The 22422-nt window shown below is 49.9% G+C and overlaps 1 protein-coding gene across 1 annotated transcript in view; it reads right to left on the bottom strand.

The window, feature by feature from the left end:
- LOC134533649 (sorting nexin-16) overlaps window positions 1-22422 on the bottom strand; it is a 65372-nt gene that overhangs the window by 38779 nt on the left and 4171 nt on the right. The window contains exon 2 of the mRNA XM_063371183.1: window positions 19496-19676. Within this exon, the coding sequence (XP_063227253.1) occupies window positions 19496-19647 (152 nt within the window). The 5' untranslated portion in view covers window positions 19648-19676. The remainder of the gene's footprint in view (window positions 1-19495; window positions 19677-22422) is intronic.

Genomic DNA, 22422 nt, shown 5'->3' on the forward strand with positions numbered 1-22422 from the left:
CCCTGGCTGTCTCTCTCCCGGTGACCGGGCCTACCACGCTACACATTCACATCATCCTGCAAGACACCAGTCACACACCTGGCTGCCCTGGCTGTCTCTCTCCCGGTGACCGGGCCTACCACGCTACACATTCACATCATCCTGCAAGACACCAGTCTCACACCTGGCTGCCCTGGCTGACTCTCTCCCGGTGACCGGGCCTACCACGCTACACATTCACATCATCCAGCAAGACACCAGTCTCACACCTGGCTGCCCTGGCTGTCTCTCTCCCGGTGACCGGGCCTCCCACGCTACACATTCACATCATCCTGCAAGACACCAGTCACACACCTGGCTGCCCTGGCTGTCTCTCTCCCGGTGACCGGGCCTACCACGCTACACATTCACATCATCCTGCAAGACACCAGTCACACACCTGGCTGCCCTGGCTGTCTCTCCCGGTAACCGGGCCTACCACGCTACACATTCACATCATCCTGCAAGACACCAGTCACACACATGGCTGCCCTGGCTGTCTCTCTCCCGGTGACCGGGCCTACCACGCTACACATTCACATCATCCAGCAAGACACCAGTCTCACACCTGGCTGCCCTGGCTGTCTCCTCCCGGTGACCGGTCCTACGATGCTACACATTCACATCATCCTGCAAGACACCAGTCTCACACCTGGCTGCCCTGGCTGTCTCTCTCCCGGTGACCGGGCCTACCACGCTACACATTCACATCATCCTGCAAGACACCAGTCACACACCTGGCTGCCCTGGCTGTCTCACTCCCGGTGACCGGGCCTACCACGCTACACATTCACATCATCCTGCAAGACACCAGTCTCACACCTGGCTGCCCTGGCTGTCTCTCTCCCGGTGACCGGGCCTACCACGCTACACATTCACATCATCCTGCAAGACACCAGTCACACACCTGGCTGCCCTGGCTGTCTCTCCCGGTGACCGGGCCTACCACGCTACACATTCACATCATCCTGCAAGACACCAGTCTCACACCTGGCTGCCCTGGCTGCCCTGGCTGTCTCTCTCCCGGTGACTGGGCCTACCACGCTACACATTCACATCATCCTGCAAGACACCAGTCTCACACCTGGCTGCCCTGGCTGTCTCTCCCGGTGACCGGGCCTACCACACTACACATTCACATCATCCTGCAAGACACCAGTCACACACCTGGCTGCCCTGGCTGTCTCTCTCCCGGTGACCGGGCCTACCACGCTACACATTTACATCATCCAGCAAGACACCAGTCTCACACCTGGCTGCCCTGGCTGTCTCCTCCCGGTGACCGGTCCTACCACGCTACACATTCACATCATCCTGCAAGACACCAGTCTCACACCTGGCTGCCCTGGCTGTCTCTCTCCCGGTGACCGGGCCTACCACGCTACACATTCATATCATCCTGCAAGACACCAGTCACACACCTGGCTGCCCTGGCTGTCTCTCTCCCGGTGACCGGGCCTACCACGCTACACATTCACATCATCCTGCAAGACACCAGTCTCACACCTGGCTGCCCTGGCTGTCTCTCTCCCGGTGACCGGGCTTACCATGCTACACATTCACATCATCCTGCAAGACACCAGTCACACACCTGGCTGCCCTGGCTGTCTATCCCGGTGACCGGGCCTACCACGCTACACATTCATATCATCCTGCAAGACACCAGTCTCACACCTGGCTGCCCTGGCTGCCCTGGCTGCCCTGGCTGTCTCTCTCCCGGTGACCGGGCCTACCACGCTACACATTCACATCATCCTGCAAGACACCAGTCTCACGGCTGCCCTGGCTGTCTATCTCCCGGTGACCGGGCCTACCACGCTACACATTCACATCATCCTGCAAGACACCAGTCTCACACCTGGCTGCCCTGGCTGTCTCTCTCCCGGTGACCGGGCCTACCACGCTACACATTCACATCATCCTGCAAGACACCAGTCTCACACCTGGCTGCCCCGGCTGTCTCTCTCCCGGTGACCGGGCCTACCACGCTACACATTCACATCATCCTGCAAGACACCAGTCTCACACCTGGCTGCACTGGCTGTCTCTCTCCCGGTGACCGGACCTACCACGCTACACATTCACATCATCTGCAAGACACCAGTCTCACACCTGGCTGCCCTGGCTGTCTCTCTACCGGTGACCGGGATTACCACGCTACACATTCACATCATCCTGCAAGATACCAGTCACACACCTGGCTGCCCTGGCTGTCTCTCCCGGTGACCGGGCCTACCACGCTACACATTCACATCATCCTGCAAGACACCAGTCTCACACCTGGCTGCCCTGGCTGTCTCTCCCGGTGACCGGGCCTACCACGCTACACATTCACATCATCCTGCAAGACACGAGTCACACAACTGGCTGCCCTGGCTGTCTCTCTCCCGGTGACCGGGCCTACCATGCTACACATTCACATCATCCTGCAAGACACCAGTCACACACCTGGCTGCCCTGGCTGTCTCTCTCCCGGTGACCGGGCCTACCACGCTACACATTCACATCATACTGCAAGACACCAGTCACACACCTGGCTGCCCTGGCTGTCTCTCCCGGTGACCGGGCCTACCACGCTACACATGCACATCATCCTGCAAGACACGAGTCACACAACTGGCTGCCCTGGCTGTCTCACTCCCGGTGACCGGGCCTACCACGCTACACATTCACATCATCCTGCAAGACACCAGTCACACACCTGGCTGCCCTGGCTGTCTCTCTCCCGGTGACCGGGCCTACCACGCTACACATTCACATCATCCTGCAAGACACCAGTCTCACACCTGGCTGCCCTGGCTGTCTCTCTCCCGGTGACCGGGCCTACCACGCTACACATTCACATCATCCTGCAAGACACCAGTCACACACCTGGCTGCCCTGGCTGTCTCTCCCAGTGACCGGGCCTACCACGCTAACATTCACATCATCCTGCAAGACACCAGTCTCACACCTGGCTGTCCTGGCTGTCTCTCTCCCGGTGACCGGGCCTACCACGCTACACATTCACTATCATCCTGAAAGACACCAGTCTCACGGCTGGCCTGGCTGTCTCTCCCGGTGACCGGGCCTACCACGCTATACATTCACATCATCCTGCAAGACACCTGTCACACACCTGGCTGCCTTGGCTGTTTCTCTCCCGGTGACCGGGCCTACCACGCTACACATTCACATCATCCTGCAAGACACCAGTCACACACCTGGCTGCCAAGGCTGTCTCTTTCCCGGTGACCGGGCCTACCACGCTACACATTCACATCATCCTGCAAGACACCAGTCTCACACCTGGCTGCCTTGGCTGTTTCTCTCCCGGTGACCGGGCCTACTACGCTACACATTCACATCATCCTGCAAGACACCAGTCTCACACCTGGCTGCCCTGGCTGTCTCTCTCCCGGTGACCGGGCCTACCACGCTACACATTCACATCATCCTGCAAGACACCAGTCTCACACCTGGCTGCCCTGGCTGTCTCTCTCCCGGTGACCGGGCCTACCACGCTACACATTCACATCATCCTGCAAGACACCAGTCTCACACCTGGCTGCCCTGGCTGTCTCTCTCCCTGTGACCGGGCCTACCACGCTACACATTCACATCATCCTGCAAGACACCAGTCACACACCTGGCTGCCCTGGCTGTCTCTCTCCCGGTGACCGGGCCTACCACACTACACATTCACATCATCCTGCAAGACACCAGTCTCACACCTGGCTGCCCTGGCTGTATCTCTCCCGGTGACCGGGCCTACCACGCTACACATTCACATCATCCTGCAAGACACCAGTCACACACCTGGCTGCCCTGGCTGTCTCTACCGGTGACCGGGCCTACCACGCTACACATTCACATCATCCTGCAAGACACCAGTCTCACACCTGGCTGCCCTGGCTGTCTCTCTCCCAGTGACCGGGCCTACCACGCTACACATTCACATCATCCTGCAAGAGACCAGTCTCACACCTGGCTGCCCTGGCTGTCTCTCCCGGTGACCGGGCCTACCACGCTACACATTCACATCATCCTGCAAGAAACCAGTCTCACACCTGGCTGCCCTGGCTGTCTCTCCCGGTGACCGGTCCTACCACGCTACACATTCACATCATCCTGCAAGAGACCAGTCTCACACCTGGCTGCCCTGGCTGTCTCTCTCCCGGTGACCGGGCCTACCACGCTACACATTCACATCATCCTGCAAGAGACCAGTCTCACACATGGCTGCCCTGGCTGTCTCTCTCCCGGTGACCGGGCCTACCACGCTACACATTCACATCATCCTGCAAGAGACCAGTCTCACACCTGGCTGCCCTGGCTGTCTCTCCCGGTGACCGGGCCTACCACGCTACACATTCACATCATCCTGCAAGAGACCAGTCTCACACCTGGCTGCCCTGGCTGTCTCTCCCGGTGACCGGGCCTACCACGCTACACATTCACATCATCCTGCAAGACACCAGTCTCACACCTGGCTGCCCTGGCTGTCTCTCTCCCGGTGACCGGGCCTACCACGCTACACATTCACATCATCCTGCAAGACACCAGTCTCACACCTGGCTGCCCTGGCTGTCTCTCTCCCGGTGACCGGGCCTACCACGCTACACATTCACATCATCCTGCAAGAGACCAGTCTCACACCTGGCTGCCCTGGCTGTCTCTCTCCCGGTGACCGGGCCTACCACGCTACACATTCACATCATCCTGCAAGACACCAGTCACACACCTGGCTGCCCTGGCTGTCTCTCTCCCGGTGACCGGGCCTACCACGCTACACATTCACATCATCCTGCAAGACACCAGTCACACACCTGGCTGCCCTGGCTGTCTCTCCCGGTGACCGGGCCTACCACGCTACACATTCACATCATCCTGCAAGACACCAGTCTCACACCTGGCTGCCCTGGCTGTCTCTCTCCCGGTGACCGGGCCTACCACGCTACACATTCACATCATCCTGCAAGAGACCAGTCTCACACCTGGCTGCCCTGGATGTCTCTCCCGGTGACCGGGCCTACCACGCTACACATTCACATCATCCTGCAAGACACCAGTCTCACACCTGGCTGCCCTGGCTGTCTCTCTCCCGGTGACTGGGCCTACCACGCTACACATTCACATCATCCTGCAAGACACCAGTCACACACCTGGCTGCCCTGGCTGTCTCTCCCGGTGACCGGGCCTACCACGCTACACATTCACATCATCCTGCAAGACACCAGTCACTCAACTGGCTGCCCTGGCTGTCTCTCTCCCGGTGACCGGGCCTACCACGCTACACATTCACATCATCCTGCAAGACACCAGTCTCACACCTGGCTGCCCTGGCTGTCTCTCTCCCGGTGACCGGGCCTACCACGCTACACATTTACATCATCCTGCAAGACACCAGTCTCACACCTGGCTGCCTTGGCTGATTCTCTCCCGGTGACCGGGCCTACCACGCTACACATTCACATCATCCTGCAAGACACCAGTCTCACACCTGGCTGCCCTGGCTGTCTCTCTCCCGGTGACCGGGCCTACCACGCTACACATTCACATCATCCTGCAAGACACCAGTCTCACACCTGGCTGCCCTGGCTGTCTCTCTCCCCGTGACCGGGCCTACCACGCTACACATTCACATCATCCTGCAAGACACCAGTCTCACACCTGGCTGCCCTGGCTGTCTCTCTCCCCGTGACCGGGCCTACCACGCTACACATTCACATCATCCTGCAAGACACCAGTCTCACACCTGGCTGCCCTGGCTGTCTCTCTCCCGGTGACCGGGCCTACCACGCTACACATTCACATCATCCTGCAAGACACCAGTCTCACAACTGGCTGCCCTGGCTGTCTCTCTCCCCGTGACCGGGCCTACCACGCTACACATTCACATCATCCTGCAAGACACCAGTCACACACCTGGCTGCCCTGGCTGTCTCTCTCCCGGTGACCGGGCCTACCACGCTACACATTCACATCATCCTGCAAGACACCAGTCTCACACCTGGCTGCCCTGGCTGTCTTTCTCCCGGTGACCGGGCCTACCACGCTACACATTCACATCATCCTGCAAGACACCAGTCACACACCTGGCTGCCCTCGCTGTCTCTCTCCCGGTGACCGGGCCTACCACGCTACACATTCACATCATCCTGCAAGACACCAGTCTCACACCTGGCTGCCCTGGCTGTCTCTCTCCCGGTGACCGGGCCTACCACGCTACACATTCACATCATCCTGCAAGACACCAGTCTCACACCTGGCTGCCTTGGCTGTTTCTCTCCCGGTGACCGGGCCTACCACGCTACACATTCACATCATCCTGCAAGACACCAGTCTCACACCTGGCTGCCCTGGCTGTCTCTCTCCCGGCGACCGGGCCTACCACGCTACACATTCACATCATCCTGCAAGACACCAGTCACACACCTGGCTGCCCTGGCTGTCTCTCTCCCAGAGACCGGGCCTACCACGCTACACATTCACATCATCCTGCAAGACACCAGTCTCACACCTGGCTGCCCTGGCTGTCTCTCTCCCGGTGACCGGGCCTACTACGCTACACATTCACATCATCCTGCAAGACACCAGTCTCACACCTGGCTGCCCTGGCTGTCTCTCTCCCGGTGACCGGGCCTACCACGCTACACATTCACATCATCCTGCAAGACACCAGTCTCACACCTGGCTGCCCTGGCTGTCTCTCTCCCGGTGACCGGGCCTACCACGCTACACATTCACATCATCCTGCAAGACACCAGTCTCACACCTGGCTGCCCTGGCTGTCTCTCTCCCTGTGACCGGGCCTACCACGCTACACATTCACATCATCCTGCAAGACACCAGTCACACACCTGGCTGCCCTGGCTGTCTCTCTCCCGGTGACCGGGCCTACCACACTACACATTCACATCATCCTGCAAGACACCAGTCTCACACCTGGCTGCCCTGGCTGTCTCTCTCCCGGTGACCGGGCCTACCACGCTACACATTCACATCATCCTGCAAGACACCAGTCACAAACCTGGCTGCCCTGGCTGTCTCTACCGGTGACCGGGCCTACCACGCTACACATTCACATCATCCTGCAAGACACCAGTCTCACACCTGGCTGCCCTGGCTGTCTCTCTCCCAGTGACCGGGCCTACCACGCTACACATTCACATCATCCTGCAAGAGACCAGTCTCACACCTGGCTGCCCTGGCTGTCTCTCCCGGTGACCGGGCCTACCACGCTACACATTCACATCATCCTGCAAGAAACCAGTCTCACACCTGGCTGCCCTGGCTGTCTCTCCCGGTGACCGGGCCTACCACGCTACACATTCACATCATCCTGCAAGAGACCAGTCTCACACCTGGCTGCCCTGGCTGTCTCTCTCCCGGTGACCGGGCCTACCACGCTACACATTCACATCATCCTGCAAGAGACCAGTCTCACACATGGCTGCCCTGGCTGTCTCTCTCCCGGTGACCGGGCCTACCACGCTACACATTCACATCATCCTGCAAGAGACCAGTCTCACACCTGGCTGCCCTGGCTGTCTCTCCCGGTGACCGGGCCTACCACGCTACACATTCACATCATCCTGCAAGAGACCAGTCTCACACCTGGCTGCCCTGGCTGTCTCTCCCGGTGACCGGGCCTACCACGCTACACATTCACATCATCCTGCAAGACACCAGTCTCACACCTGGCTGCCCTGGCTGTCTCTCTCCCGGTGACCGGGCCTACCACGCTACACATTCACATCATCCTGCAAGACACCAGTCTCACACCTGGCTGCCCTGGCTGTCTCTCTCCCGGTGACCGGGCCTACCACGCTACACATTCACATCATCCTGCAAGAGACCAGTCTCACACCTGGCTGCCCTGGCTGTCTCTCTCCCGGTGACCGGGCCTACCACGCTACACATTCACATCATCCTGCAAGACACCAGTCACACACCTGGCTGCCCTGGCTGTCTCTCTCCCGGTGACCGGGCCTACCACGCTACACATTCACATCATCCTGCAAGACACCAGTCTCACACCTGGCTGCCCTGGCTGTCTCTCCCGGTGACCGGGCCTACCACGCTACACATTCACATCATCCTGCAAGACACCAGTCACACACCTGGCTGCCCTGGCTGTCTCTCCCGGTGACCGGGCCTACCACGCTACACATTCACATCATCCTGCAAGACACCAGTCTCACACCTGGCTGCCCTGGCTGTCTCTCTCCCGGTGACCGGGCCTACCACGCTACACATTCACATCATCCTGCAAGAGACCAGTCTCACACCTGGCTGCCCTGGATGTCTCTCCCGGTGACCGGGCCTACCACGCTACACATTCACATCATCCTGCAAGACACCAGTCTCACACCTGGCTGCCCTGGCTGTCTCTCTCCCGGTGACTGGGCCAACCACGCTACACATTCACATCATCCTGCAAGACACCAGTCACACACCTGGCTGCCCTGGCTGTCTCTCCCGGTGACCGGGCCTACCACGCTACACATTCACATCATCCTGCAAGACACCAGTCACTCAACTGGCTGCCCTGGCTGTCTCTCTCCCGGTGACCGGGCCTACCACGCTACACATTCACATCATCCTGCAAGACACCAGTCTCACACCTGGCTGCCCTGGCTGTCTCTCTCCCGGTGACCGGGCCTACCACGCTACACATTCACATCATCCTGCAAGACACCAGTCTCACACCTGGCTGCCTTGGCTGATTCTCTCCCGGTGACCGGGCCTACCACGCTACACATTCACATCATCCTGCAAGACACCAGTCTCACACCTGGCTGCCCTGGCTGTCTCTCTCCCGGTGACCGGGCCTACCACGCTACACATTCACATCATCCTGCAAGACACCAGTCTCACACCTGGCTGCCCTGGCTGTCTCTCTCCCCGTGACCGGGCCTACCACGCTACACATTCACATCATCCTGCAAGACACCAGTCTCACACCTGGCTGCCCTGGCTGTCTCACTCCCCGTGACCGGGCCTACCACGCTACACATTCACATCATCCTGCAAGACACCAGTCTCACACCTGGCTGCCCTGGCTGTCTCTCTCCCGGTGACCGGGCCTACCACGCTACACATTCACATCATCCTGCAAGACACCAGTCTCACAACTGGCTGCCCTGGCTGTCTCTCTCCCCGTGACCGGGCCTACCACGCTACACATTCACATCATCCTGCAAGACACCAGTCACACACCTGGCTGCCCTGGCTGTCTCTCTCCCGGTGACCGGGCCTACCACGCTACACATTCACATCATCCTGCAAGACACCAGTCTCACACCTGGCTGCCCTGGCTGTCTCTCTCCCGGTGACCGGGCCTACCACGCTACACATTCACATCATCCTGCAAGACACCAGTCACACACCTGGCTGCCCTGGCTGTCTCTCTCCCGGTGACCGGGCCTACCACGCTACACATTCACATCATCCTGCAAGACACCAGTCTCACACCTGGCTGCCCTGGCTGTCTCTCTCCCGGTGACCGGGCCTATCACGCTACACATTCACATCATCCTGCAAGACACCAGTCTCACACCTGGCTGCCTTGGCTGTTTCTCTCCCGGTGACCGGGCCTACCACGCTACACATTCACATCATCCTGCAAGACACCAGTCTCACACCTGGCTGCCCTGGCTGTCTCTCTCCCGGTGACCGGGCCTACCACGCTACACATTCACATCATCCTGCAAGACACCAGTCTCACACCTGGCTGCCCTGGCTGTCTTTCTCCCCGTGACCGGGCCTACCACGCTACACATTCACATCATCCTGCAAGACACCAGTCTCACACCTGGCTGCCCTGGCTGTCTCTCTCCCCGTGACCAGGCCTACCACGTTACACATTCACATCATCCTGCAAGACACCAGTCTCACACCTGGCTGCCCTGACTGTCTCTCTCCCGGTGACCGGGCCTACCACGCTACACATTCACATCATCCTGTAAGACACCAGTCTCACACCTGGCTGCCCTGGCTGTCTCTCCCGGTGACCGGGCCTACCACGCTACACATTCACATCATCCTGCAAGACACCAGTCACACACCTGGCTGCCCTGGCTGTCTCTCCCGGTGACCGGGCCTACCACGCTACACATTCACATCATCCTGCAAGACACCATTCTCACACCTGGTTGCCCTGGCTGTCTCTCTCCCGGTGACCGGGCCTACCACGCTACACATTCACATCATCCTGCAAGAGACCAGTCTCACACCTGGCTGCCCTGGCTGTCTCTCCCGGTGACCGGGCCTACCACGCTACACATTCACATCATCCTGCAAGAGACCAGTCTCACACCTGGCTGCCCTGGCTGTCTCTCCCGGTGACCGGGCCTACCACGCTACACATTCACATCATCCTGCAAGAGACCAGTCTCACACCTGGCTGCCCTGGCTGTCTCTCTCCCGGTGACCGGGCCTACCACGCTACACATTCACATCATCCTGCAAGAGACCAGTCTCACACCTGGCTGCCCTGGCTGTCTCTCCCGGTGACCGGGCCTACCACGCTACACATTCACATCATCCTGCAAGAGACCAGTCTCACACCTGGCTGCCCTGGCTGTCTCTCCCGGTGACCGGGCCTACCACGCTACACATTCACATAATCCTGCAAGACACCAGTCACACACCTGGCTGCCCTGGCTGTCTCTCCCGGTGACCGGGCCTACCACGCTACACATTCACATCATCCTGCAAGACACCAGTCTCACACCTGGCTGCCCTGGCGGTCTCTCTCCCGGTGACCGGGCCTACCACGGTACACATTCACATCATCCTGCAAGACACCAGTCACACACCTGGCTGCCCTGGCTGTCTCTCTCCCGGTGACCGGGCCTACCACGCTACACATTCACATCATTCTGCAAGACACCAGTCACACACCTGGCTGCCCTGGCTGTCTCTCTCCCGGCGACCGGGCCTACCACGCTACACATTCACATCATCCTGCAAGACACCAGTCACACACCTGGCTGCCCTGGCTGTCTCTCTCCCAGAGACCGGGCCTACCACGCTACACATTCACATCATCCTGCAAGACACCAGTCTCACACCTGGCTGCCCTGGCTGTCTCTCTCCCGGTGACCGGGCCTACCACGCTACACATTCACATCTTCCTGCGAGACACCAGTCACACACCTGGCTGCCCTGGCTGTCTCTCCCGGTGACCGGGCCTACCACGCTACACATTCACATCATCCTGCAAGACACCAGTCTCACACCTGGCTGCCCTGGCTGTCTCACTCCCGGTGACCGGGCCTACCACGCTACACATTCACATCATCCTGCAAGACACCAGTCACACACCTGGCTGCCCTGGCTGTCTCTCTCCCGGTGACCGGGCCTACCACGCTACACATTCACATCATCCTGCAAGACACCAGTCTCACACCTGGCTGCCCTGGCTGTCTCTCTCCCGGTGACCGGGCCTACCACGCTACACATTCACATCATCCTGCAAGACACCAGTCACACACCTGGCTGCCCTGGCTGTCTCTCCCGGTGACCGGGCCTACCACGCTACACATTCACATCATCCTGCAAGACACCAGTCTCACACCTGGCTGCCCTGGCTGTCTCTCTCCCGGTGACCGGGCCTACCACGCTACACATTCACATCATCCTGCAAGACACCAGTCTCACACCTGGCTGCCCTGGCTGTCTCTCTCCCGGTGACCGGGCCTACCACGCTACACATTCACATCATCCTGCAAGACACCAGTCTCACACCTGGCTGCCCTGGCTGTCTCTCTCCCGGTGACCGGGCCTACCACGCTACACATTCACATCATCCTGCAAGACACCAGTCTCACACCTGGCTGCCCTGGCTGTCTCTCTCCCGGTGACCGGGCCTACCACGCTACACATTCACATCATCCTGCAAGACACCAGTCTCACACCTGGCTGCCCTGGCTGTCTCTCTCCCGGTGACCGGGCCTACCACGCTACACATTCACATCATCCTGCAAGACACCAGTCTCACACCTGGCTGCCCTGGCTGTCTCTCTCCCGGTGACCGGGCCTACCACGCTACACATTCACATCATCCTGCAAGACACCAGTCACACACCTGGCTGCCCTGGCTGTCTCTCTCCCGGTGACCGGGCCTACCACGCTACACATTCACATCATCCTGCAAGACACCAGTCTCACACCTGGCTGCCCTGGCTGTCTCTCTCCCGGTGACCGGGCCTACCACGCTACACATTCACATCATCCTGCAAGACACCAGTCTCACACCTGGCTGCCCTGGCTGTCTCTCTCCCGGTGACCGGGCCTACCACGCTACACATTCACATCATCCTGCAAGACACCAGTCACACACCTGGCTGCCCTGGCTGTCTCTCTCCCGGTGACCGGGCCTACCACGCTACACATTCACATCATCCTGCAAGACACAAGTCACACACCTGGCTGCCCTGGCTGTCTCTCCCGGTGACCGGGCCTACCACGCTACACATTCACATCATCCTGCAAGACACCAGTCTCACACCTGGCTGCCCTGGCTGTCTCTCTCCCAGTGACCGGGCCTACCACGCTACACATTCACATCATCCTGCAAGACACCAGTCACACACCTGGCTGCCCTGGCTGTCTCTCTCCCGGTGACCGGGCCTACCACGCTACACATTCACATCATCCTGCAAGACACCAGTCACACACCTGGCTGCCCTGGCTGTCTCTCTCCCGGTGACCGGGCCTACCACGCTACACATTCACATCATCCTGCAAGACACCAGTCTCACACCTGGCTGCCCTGGCTGTCTCTCTCCCAGTGACCGGGCCTACCACGCTACACATTCACATCATCCTGCAAGACACGAGTCACACACCTGGCTGCCCTGGCTGTCTCTCCCGGTGACCGGGCCTACCACGCTACACATTCACATCATCCTGCAAGACACCAGTCACACACCTGGCTGCCCTGGCTGTCTCTCCCGGTGACCGGGCCTACCACGCTACATATTCACATCATCCTGCAAGACACCAGTCACACACCTGGCTGCCCTGGCTGTCTCTCTCCCGGTGACCGGGCATTCACATCATCTCACTGCAGTGTGAGGGTTGTCCGAACAGTTTCCGACCTCAACATGAAGATGGCAGCACTCGTCAACGAAAATTGGGGAATGTGTTTAGTCATGTTTTTGGAATATACTGTCTGAAATTTCAGCCATTTTGGATGAGCAGTTGTTTTTTAACAATTGTTTGCGTGAGTCTCTGCATATTAGTTGTTTACAAACGTGGTGACCTCCTCATTCGACAGAAATGTCTGTCCTCCGAGTGCCACTATTAGCCATATTGAGGTCGGAAACTTTTCAGGCAACCCTCGTATATTCATGGTTATAACGGTGATTCTTATTGCTAATTGGCAGATAACAAAGGTTACATCATTATTCTCCTTGTACAAACTGTTTCAGGGTTGTCAAGATCACTGTGGTTTAATCATCAATATATAGCAGACGTGTATTTCCTTCAAGTCTCTTTTGTTACATGATGAATCCACAAAATAATTGCTGTCTTGCCTGTGGATATAGATCTGTGCATTTTGTGTTATTTTCTGGCAATGTTCTTGTGCAACACCTGGGCGGAGATGTATGTCAACTGGTAGCTGCAACATTGTAACCTTTGGCCTGGGACACTTGACTGGCTCAAATTTATTCCACAAGATTGTTATAGGCTCTTACTACTTATGGGCGTGTTGTATAACCTGTTAAAAACTAATGAAGGTAATTAAAAGTAAAAAAACACTGCTGAACAAAAATGGGAATTTAATTGACCCTAACTACGAAAGTTCTTTGAACAAAGTGTTTCTCGGCCATATATTATGTACAAAAGTTCTAAATTTTTCACAAGGCATAAGCCAAGCTACATTAATTTTTCTCGTTTAAAATTTTGTTTGATTATGATAAGAGTTATAAAACTTTTCCTTAAGTTTGTTTATGAATATGGATAATTAAACTGCATGCCAAGATTATTATTTTTTGTCAGAGTGTTCTTAGCAATCTTCAATGTCTTGAAACAAAAAAAAACCTAACACCCCAGTCAAAATACAGACAGTTACATCCTCTTGTACTCAATCACGAAACTTGAGCTATCCCATAACCGCCTCCTACTTCAGTGATCTAGGTACTGTTCCCAGCAGGTTAAAAAAAAAAAGTTTTTCCACAGGCAAGAAATAATATCCATGATGCAATAACATATCTGGAGTTTCTTTGGGCAAAAAAAAGGTGGAAAGAAAGTTGATTCTTGTAAGAACAAGTGCAATCTTCTCTCGTCACATTTGTAAGAACACGTAGAGTTAACAGTAGCACGTAAGGCGCACACGCGTGTGAGTGCCTTGATCCAGCCAGGACACCTGTTGTGTATGTGACCCGTGCTGCAGTAAAAAAGAAAGGTGAAAAAACTCAGTGGGACAGTTATCTAAATTGAACGATATGTGTCATAACTTGAACTTCTGTTCACTGAACCTTCGGCCAAAAATTTTCTGAACATTCTAGGCTTCGTCAACCGCCATCGCTGGCGACTGTAAAAAAAACCCTGATCTCGAGGGAAGCACCAGCCAGTCATCGAGGAAGACAACGCCCCACTCCATCACTGCCCCAGCTTACGTCTCTACGCTGCCCACACCAATGGAGGATGAAACTTACGTATGCACCAGTCTTGTTTTAAGTCTCTGAACTCTGGACGGTATGTTACGTGAACGTAAGAAAGTAAGAATTACTTCAGTACGCTAGAAGACCTAAAGGTGTTTGAATATTTCTTGGGTCGACAAGAACGAGTGGAGTTCCCTCACGACACAAGGAAGAAGTTTACGTTGCTAGTAGGTGATTGGGCCAAATGTTTAACAAGCAACAGGCATTGAGAGAGTGCCATCACTTCTGGGAACACAGACTGCCCACACCACAGCGTTGGCAGTTCCCAGGACCCAACAGTGGATTGAGGAGAGTTACGCCCGTCGAATGGGGTTGTTCGTGACAAGGAGTACTAGTGTCATGTAGTACACACATACACTCTCTGCTAGAGAGCAGTAGTATTAACAACCGTGGCATCCACCACCTTGACAGTTTCTACAATAATAAGCAGTATTAAAGTTTTAATTTGTTTTAAAGACTTTAGCATTGATCCTATTTGGTAAAATATTTTGTAATATCACACAAGTATTGGCTCCAGTATATTTGAAGTGTAAAAATAATTACGTATTCTCCTTTTGCTATTTATCTTTACATACACTTTTAATAAAGTCATAATTTTGTCATTGTCATAGGGGTTGGTTATGAAGCACAGTTTCAACTTAAGTAATGTTTACGGGATGTAAAAGGTGGCCAGCCTCGCTGTAAATTTAAATGATAATTTAGACTTGCTCTTTGCTGTTTTGCATTTCAAATTTGTTACTGTTGAAGTGAGCTGGCAAGGCTGTTAATATTCAAGGCTTACAGGCCTCATATGAATATATGCGCTGGTTGTTATTGTAAATATAATTATTTAAAATATAAATATTTTTGATTCCAGTCACACGTGAGTACCAAGGGTGCAACACATAACCACCACCTGTGTACCGGAACATGGGTAGAGTCAAGACTCTATTTATCAAGATTTTTTTATTCTTAACATTGTAAATAACTAATTTTAGCAGTACTATTTGGTTGTTTAAGGTTACTCAATAAATTAAATATTGTTTATTTGGCGTTAAGGTGAAATTGTGTGTGTTTCAAATTCTTTTGGTACAATTTTGTTTGTATTATTTTTCCTAAATGGTTCTCTTTGCATAGCATCGCAAGTTGGCATGACGTGATTCAACTGCTACCTCGGTGGTGCCACTTTCAAAGGATGAATAATTCTTTTATCTTTTGAATGTACAGCCATTTTTGATTGATGTCAATTTTTGGTTGTTGGAAAAGTTGGTTTGATCAGTATACGTAGCTGATATCGTTATATGGTCTGAAGAGGCAAATTTTGGACTAAATGGTATTTAAAATGTCCTGTTAGAAACACACAAACTAATAATCTACTTCATTCATCTAATGGGATAAGGAATCTTATGGTTTCAACAATTTATTAAGATTGGAAATCATAGTCTAGTCTACAGGGCAATAGTCATTGTCCATGTTGGAGTTCTCAAGGGAATGTTACATACGGAAAGGAGTGATGACTACAAGTTTGGATTACTATTTCCTTGTTTAGAAGAAAAATAATTGCAAGTACAAATGTTAGAAAATTGTTTTCTACAACTATATTAATTTTCCGCAGTAAATTTAAAAATTATACTTAAGGCAAAACCATTAAAGAAATTACTACCCAGAGGTGGTTCTATCGGCTAAGTTAGCATGGCACAAGTGAAGTTTCACTGTTCTGAACTAAAATTAACTTATGGAACTAGTTGAATACAGTTGACTCGCGATAATCCTAATGTTACAGGACCGAGGGGTTGTTGATTATCAAAAATGTTGACTAATCAAAGTTTGATTTTTTAAAACTGAATTGACTTCTCAGGCAAGAAAATTTAAGTTGTTATGTAGATATATTGTTACAATATTGAGTAAATATTTTACGGCCATCAGGAATATAAAAAAAACTCAACTAGGTATACCTAGTTCTACACAAATGAATAATACAAATTTATTATTTATGTCCACAATATGTAGTTACATATACAGAAATATACAAATCAAATATATAGATACTTGTATAGTAATTCTTATAATATAGAATAAAAATTGTAGTGATTACCTATGTACCTACGGTACTTATCTACAGCTTAAAAAAAAATCTGTAATAGTTGTTTTAGTTTCTCCTTATGTAAAGAGTCTGTCATGGCTTCTTGAATATCTTTTAACATTAATATGTTCTCGTATTCGAGTTTCATCTCCTCAAACCAACATATCAAAGTGTTTGCAGCCGACATAACTTCATCGCAAGTGATTGTGTATTTCACCTCTGTGGCCTCCTCAATTGGGTCGTCTACAACATGAGCCGTAACTTCCTGGATTATCTCCTCTTCTGTCAGATCAGAACCAAGGTTATCGTCTAATACCCATCTTCTCAAGTTTTCTGCAGTTGTTTGCAGTGAATGCTAATTTCATCACAAAGTGTAAACGCAGCCTCGATAACATTGTTTCTATCTTCAGATTTGTTATTTCTGTCGTCTTTCTTTGGAAGGAGTGAGTATTCTGGCCAAACATTTTTCCAAAATTTTATCAGAGTTAAAGATTTGAGTTGATGCCACACAAATGCTGCGTTGACAATGGCATCCTTGATGTTAAATCTGTTCGAGATTGATGTGATGTCTGCATCAGGTCGGCTGATGATATCAATCAGTAGGCGCTTCTTGAAATGTGCTTTCAAAGTTTTGATAACGTTTTGATCCGTCGGCTGAATCAAAGCAGTGCATTTATTTTGGCAAATACAAACCCTCTATGTAACCATCAGCCATCTCTACTCTAAATCTTCCTTGTCCGAGTGTCCTGGGGCATTATCCAACAACAAAATGGCCTTTGATGGCAGATTTTTTCCCTTTAAGTGTTCTTTGACTTCTTGTACAAAATGGTTGGAAAACTAGTGTAATAAAATACTTTTAGTGACCCATGCTTGGCATTGGTTTTTGTACATTACTAAAAGAGATTAGACTTTTATATTTTTAAAGCCAGTGGGGGCTTGGATTTACCCACAGCTAAGAGTTTTAATATGTTGCTTCCCGGGCATTTGTGCACACCAGTAACGTGATACGCTCTTCTTGAAATTTCCTTCCTGAAACTTTTTTCTTCCTCCATTACAAATGTTTTTGTTGGGAATTACAACCAGTTTAAGCCGGTTTCATCTGCATTATACAGCTGCTCGGGCGTAAGGCATAGTTTGGCGATTTTGGTGTTTAAATCTTGAATGAAATGAGAAACTTCAGTCTCGTCAACTGATAGCTCAAAGTGTGAAACAAAGTGTGAGTGCCAAAACAATCATGAATAGGTAAGTTATCCTACAAAACCATTACAAAATAGGGGAGGTTCTACAGATTTACAGATGTGTGTTCAAATAATAACACATGCAAAATCTCCTAAGTGAAACCCAAATAGCCAAACATTACAAAAAATTCAGGGCAATACTGGGTCACGTTTGCGTAACAGGACATGCAATGAGGCCGCACGCACAGGGGTGGAGGGGAAAGTCTGCTCAGCTGTCGCGGTTATTTGTTTTAACATTTGGTTTCCACAACCCTGGATTGTTTTGGTAGGCTGGGCGTGCGGAGATTTAAGCGGAAGAGTCAGTCAGTTGTGGGCTCACTCCTGGGAGAGGCCATGCACCTCGTGGCTAATAAGTTGGTTAGTCGTGCTACAAAATTAAACAAGTTACCGATGTAGAGTTCATTAACACACCCAAGGTAGAAGCCCGAATTTAAGTGTAGAAGTCTTGGCAAGGGACAAATTCGCTATCTTCATGAAAAACGTGAGTACTGAACAGTTGTATCTAATAACTAATCACAAACTAGATTTAAGATAATTTTAAGTAAGTACTGTGTCTTAATGGTTAGGATAAAGTTTGGTAAAGCTCTCTCTTTTTTTATTTTAAATTTTTTTTTAAATCTGACAGTGCTAGAAGCAAATTATAAATTATTCTGACATTTAACTTTAATTTGTTAAGTAATTAATAGTAACATATCCAAATTAATTTATTTTTATAATAAACATACTTTCTTTAAATTATTGTACAGTCAACCAAATTGAAAATCCAGTCGGTACTGATTTAAACTCTTGCAGCTGTTTTTGCTCAACAGAGTAAGTGGTGAATTCTGAGTTTGATATTTCCCCCTATGTCTGAATAAGGTGATGGTATTTGTGTAGAAGTAAAACCTAAATCCCATGAGTAAAAATTTGACAGGAAATCATTGAATTATTTTCACAGCTACTTATTTAATATTTATTTAACAACCATTCTGTCTTTTATTTTATTTTTACAAATGAATTTCCCCTCCAAGTTACAATACATTTTCCATGACTGCACCTGGTTGCGTTACCATTCCCAACACACACTCTTCAGGCACAGCACCCAACTCTGTTGTGTTACCTCTGCCCTCCGCCATGACTGCTAGATTTTACTCCCTCTATAAGGGGGAGGGGGGAAAAACGACCATAAAGGATGAAGAGGGGAAAGACGAAGGACATAAGTGCTGTTTATTACGTGTCAATAAGCTGAGACACGAACCATAAAGACTTAACTTGTATTCTACTGGAGAAAATTATTTGGCGCGACTCATATTCGAGGGCTACCCTTACGGTGAACTAAGATTTTTTTTGGCCAAAATTAAGGGTGTGACCTATACATAGGGGCGATAGTTCTGCAGGTAAATACGGTACAAAAATTTTAGAAGAATGAACATATTTGTGTAAAATCATAAAAGATTGCCTTTTCTTTTTTTTTTAATATATAAAACTTTGTGAATAATTTGAGATGCTGGCAAGTAAGCAATAGGGAGGGTACTTACTTGGGGGGGAGCAACAGAGAAGCCTGGGAGGTCGCGGCCAGGACCTGGTCCTTGTCCAGCGGCAACGGGCCTGCCCCCTCCCCGCCGGACACACCCTTGGTCTGACTGACCACCGACGACACCTCAGATGTGCCCGAGCCGTGGAGGGACATCTCTCAGGGCTGCGTGGAGCTTCTACTTCCTGCAGGCACACATGCACACGCACACCCTCATGTGCATGTGCGTTCCGAGCATAGTGACTCATTACTTGTTTGCCCGACACTTGCTAAAACGGACACTATATTTTGTTGCCTTTAATTTGTTAACTCATTATTGCGGACTTTTCTGTGTCGCAACTTATAAATGGTGCAAGTTAGTACTGCAAAGCTGTTTTAAAAGAATATCTGCATATCTTTCCTCCCTCACCTATAAAAAAAAAGAATGATTTGACACGGCTGTAATATTTATGATGTGCATGGAAAAGAAAATGACAGCCAACTCACCCCTTCCACCAGCCAGCGTGTCCCGTTATGACTATGGAAATTTGTGCTGAATGATGAAACAAAATATAATTCTGAACTTTTCCTATGACCACACCAACACTACCATAGAATAATATGAAGATTGTGGTGAAAGTAATGCGCAACATCATTTCACCACATTTAGAAAAATATTATCTGTAATACTGGCATTGCCCGGCTGAACTCAGGGTGATATATTGTCCGCGAGTTAAAGCAAAACTGATAGGGCTTTATGACAGAGTGGTGGACATAGAAAAATTACACATAATTACTGTTTGTATGTCTGTGACTTATGGTTTTTTTTTGTCTACCCATGGTGATTGTTGAACTATTTAGAAGTTGATGCCTTGCAGCGCCATCTAGCAGCAAGTTACAAAAAAATTGATAGCAAAAAAACCCTTCTCCATGAAAAATCACTTTGATGTGCAAACTTTCATGGTGATCTGTCAAACGGTGTCTGAGTTTATCAATGTCATACATACCCACATTTAATTCATTTATATATATATATCGAGAGAGAGAGAGAGAGAGAGAGAGAGAGAGAGAGAGAGAGAGAGAGAGAGAGAGAGAGAGAGAGAGAGAGAGATTAAGTGCAATACTAAAAGTTGTGTAAGAAACTAGAGTAAGCATTAGTATTAATTATTACTCATATGTTAAGTTAACTGTAGCACACATAGCCATAAAGGAAGTTCATAAAGATAGTTTATTGGAACTGGTAAAACCCATTTAATTATAAAAAACTAAGACACAAATGAATCTCTTTTAAAATGTTATTGACGTTCTGCAGGGTAAAGTGTTTTGTTATGGTTTTGCATTGGATTTAATTAAAATATGTAAATAAGGAGACTTGGGTGTGAGTAGAGAGAGAGAGGGAGAGATGGGGAGAGAGAGGGGAGAGATGGGGAGAAAGGGGGGAGAAAGGGGGAGAGGGGGGATGGGGAGAGACGGGGAAAGGGAGGGGAGAGAGAGGGAGGGAAAGGTGGCGACCACTCATCAGTTAAGGGCGAGTGGCTCAAGGCAGCGGATGTGCTTTGTAAAACGTGAGGCCTTCATCTCATTTGTTCACTGAATCAACTTCAATAAATAAATAAATAAATATATATATATATAAATAAATTAAACCCTTTTAATAGCCTCGCATAAGTCATGCCAAACTGTTTCCCATCGTTGGGAGCAGCTTAATTATAATTATATCCTCTTTGGGATTTCCACTGTTTCTTGTAGCATCACACTTGTGTAACTATGTAAAGTGAGTAAAGAAGTTCAATCCACATTCAGTATTTTCCATGTAACTACCTTGGTTCTTGTGTGTTTAAGGCTTCAGTGAAGTCTGGATATCACCCAGCGATTAGGTATTAAGGTGCCTGGGGCAACAAAGTATCTCAAATACAATACATTATAAAATATAGTTCTGTATCCTAACTCATTTAAAAACAGGTAATAAATATGCTGGGAAACAAACCTAAGATACCAGTAAAAATTTAAAAAAATTAAATTGACCATAACAAAATCCAACCAAAAACTAATTATATTACTGTAAATTAAATACAAGCATACATCTGCCAGGCAATTAAATTAACCTAAAAAAGATATCATGTTGCTAATATATTTTAATTTTGTGTTCAAATATGAGAGAGTTAATTAAATTTGTCACTTGCTCCACATTAATTTATATCCATTGTTTTAAAGAAGTGTGTACATATTTAGGAGCTTTTTATGATCCCAATAGAAAGTACTAATTTTTTTTACCAGGTTTTGATTAGCTAATTTTTTTTCATCTTCAATACATGTCGAAGAGTGAAGAGTGATTTTCAAAGTTGCGCAACATTCATTTCAGTATCAAAATTAGTATACTGGTAAATGATTTCTAATAATAATGAAAATGATTTAAGTACCTATACATGAACATGTGTATGAATAAAAATATAAAGAGTTTGTTTATTTGCATGTGTTGAAAACCAATTTAAAGTTTTATTTCGAGCTTGATGCAATTTTACACACTTGACCTTCAAAATAAATGGAATGTCACTGTCTAAATAAGATTCCTAAAAACTACCCACACTACCCTTTCCCACCCCTTAAAACAGAATTTTGGTACTTCTTGGTAAAATTTTGCACAACTGCCATTTAAAATATGAAGAATATTACTGTCTTCATCTAACTGTGAAAACTGTATATCTACAACCTTTGTAGAAATAAATCTCAATGGATATGAAGTAAGTAAGTAAAGATCTTCAATATTTCATTCTTTTAAATGTATCTTCCTTTTATACAATAATTAGATTTTACCCGCGGTTTCGCTCGCGCTGATGTCCTTGAATAAGTATCAAAGATCATTGCAAAGAAAATAGAATAATGTGGTAATTGTTTTGTTTTTTATTGTGTGACTGGGATCAGCAGTATTTAAAAATTCTAACATACAATTTA

Source organism: Bacillus rossius, chromosome 7 (genome assembly GCF_032445375.1).
Source record: "Bacillus rossius redtenbacheri isolate Brsri chromosome 7, Brsri_v3, whole genome shotgun sequence".
Lineage (NCBI taxonomy): Eukaryota > Metazoa > Arthropoda > Insecta > Phasmatodea > Bacillidae > Bacillus > Bacillus rossius.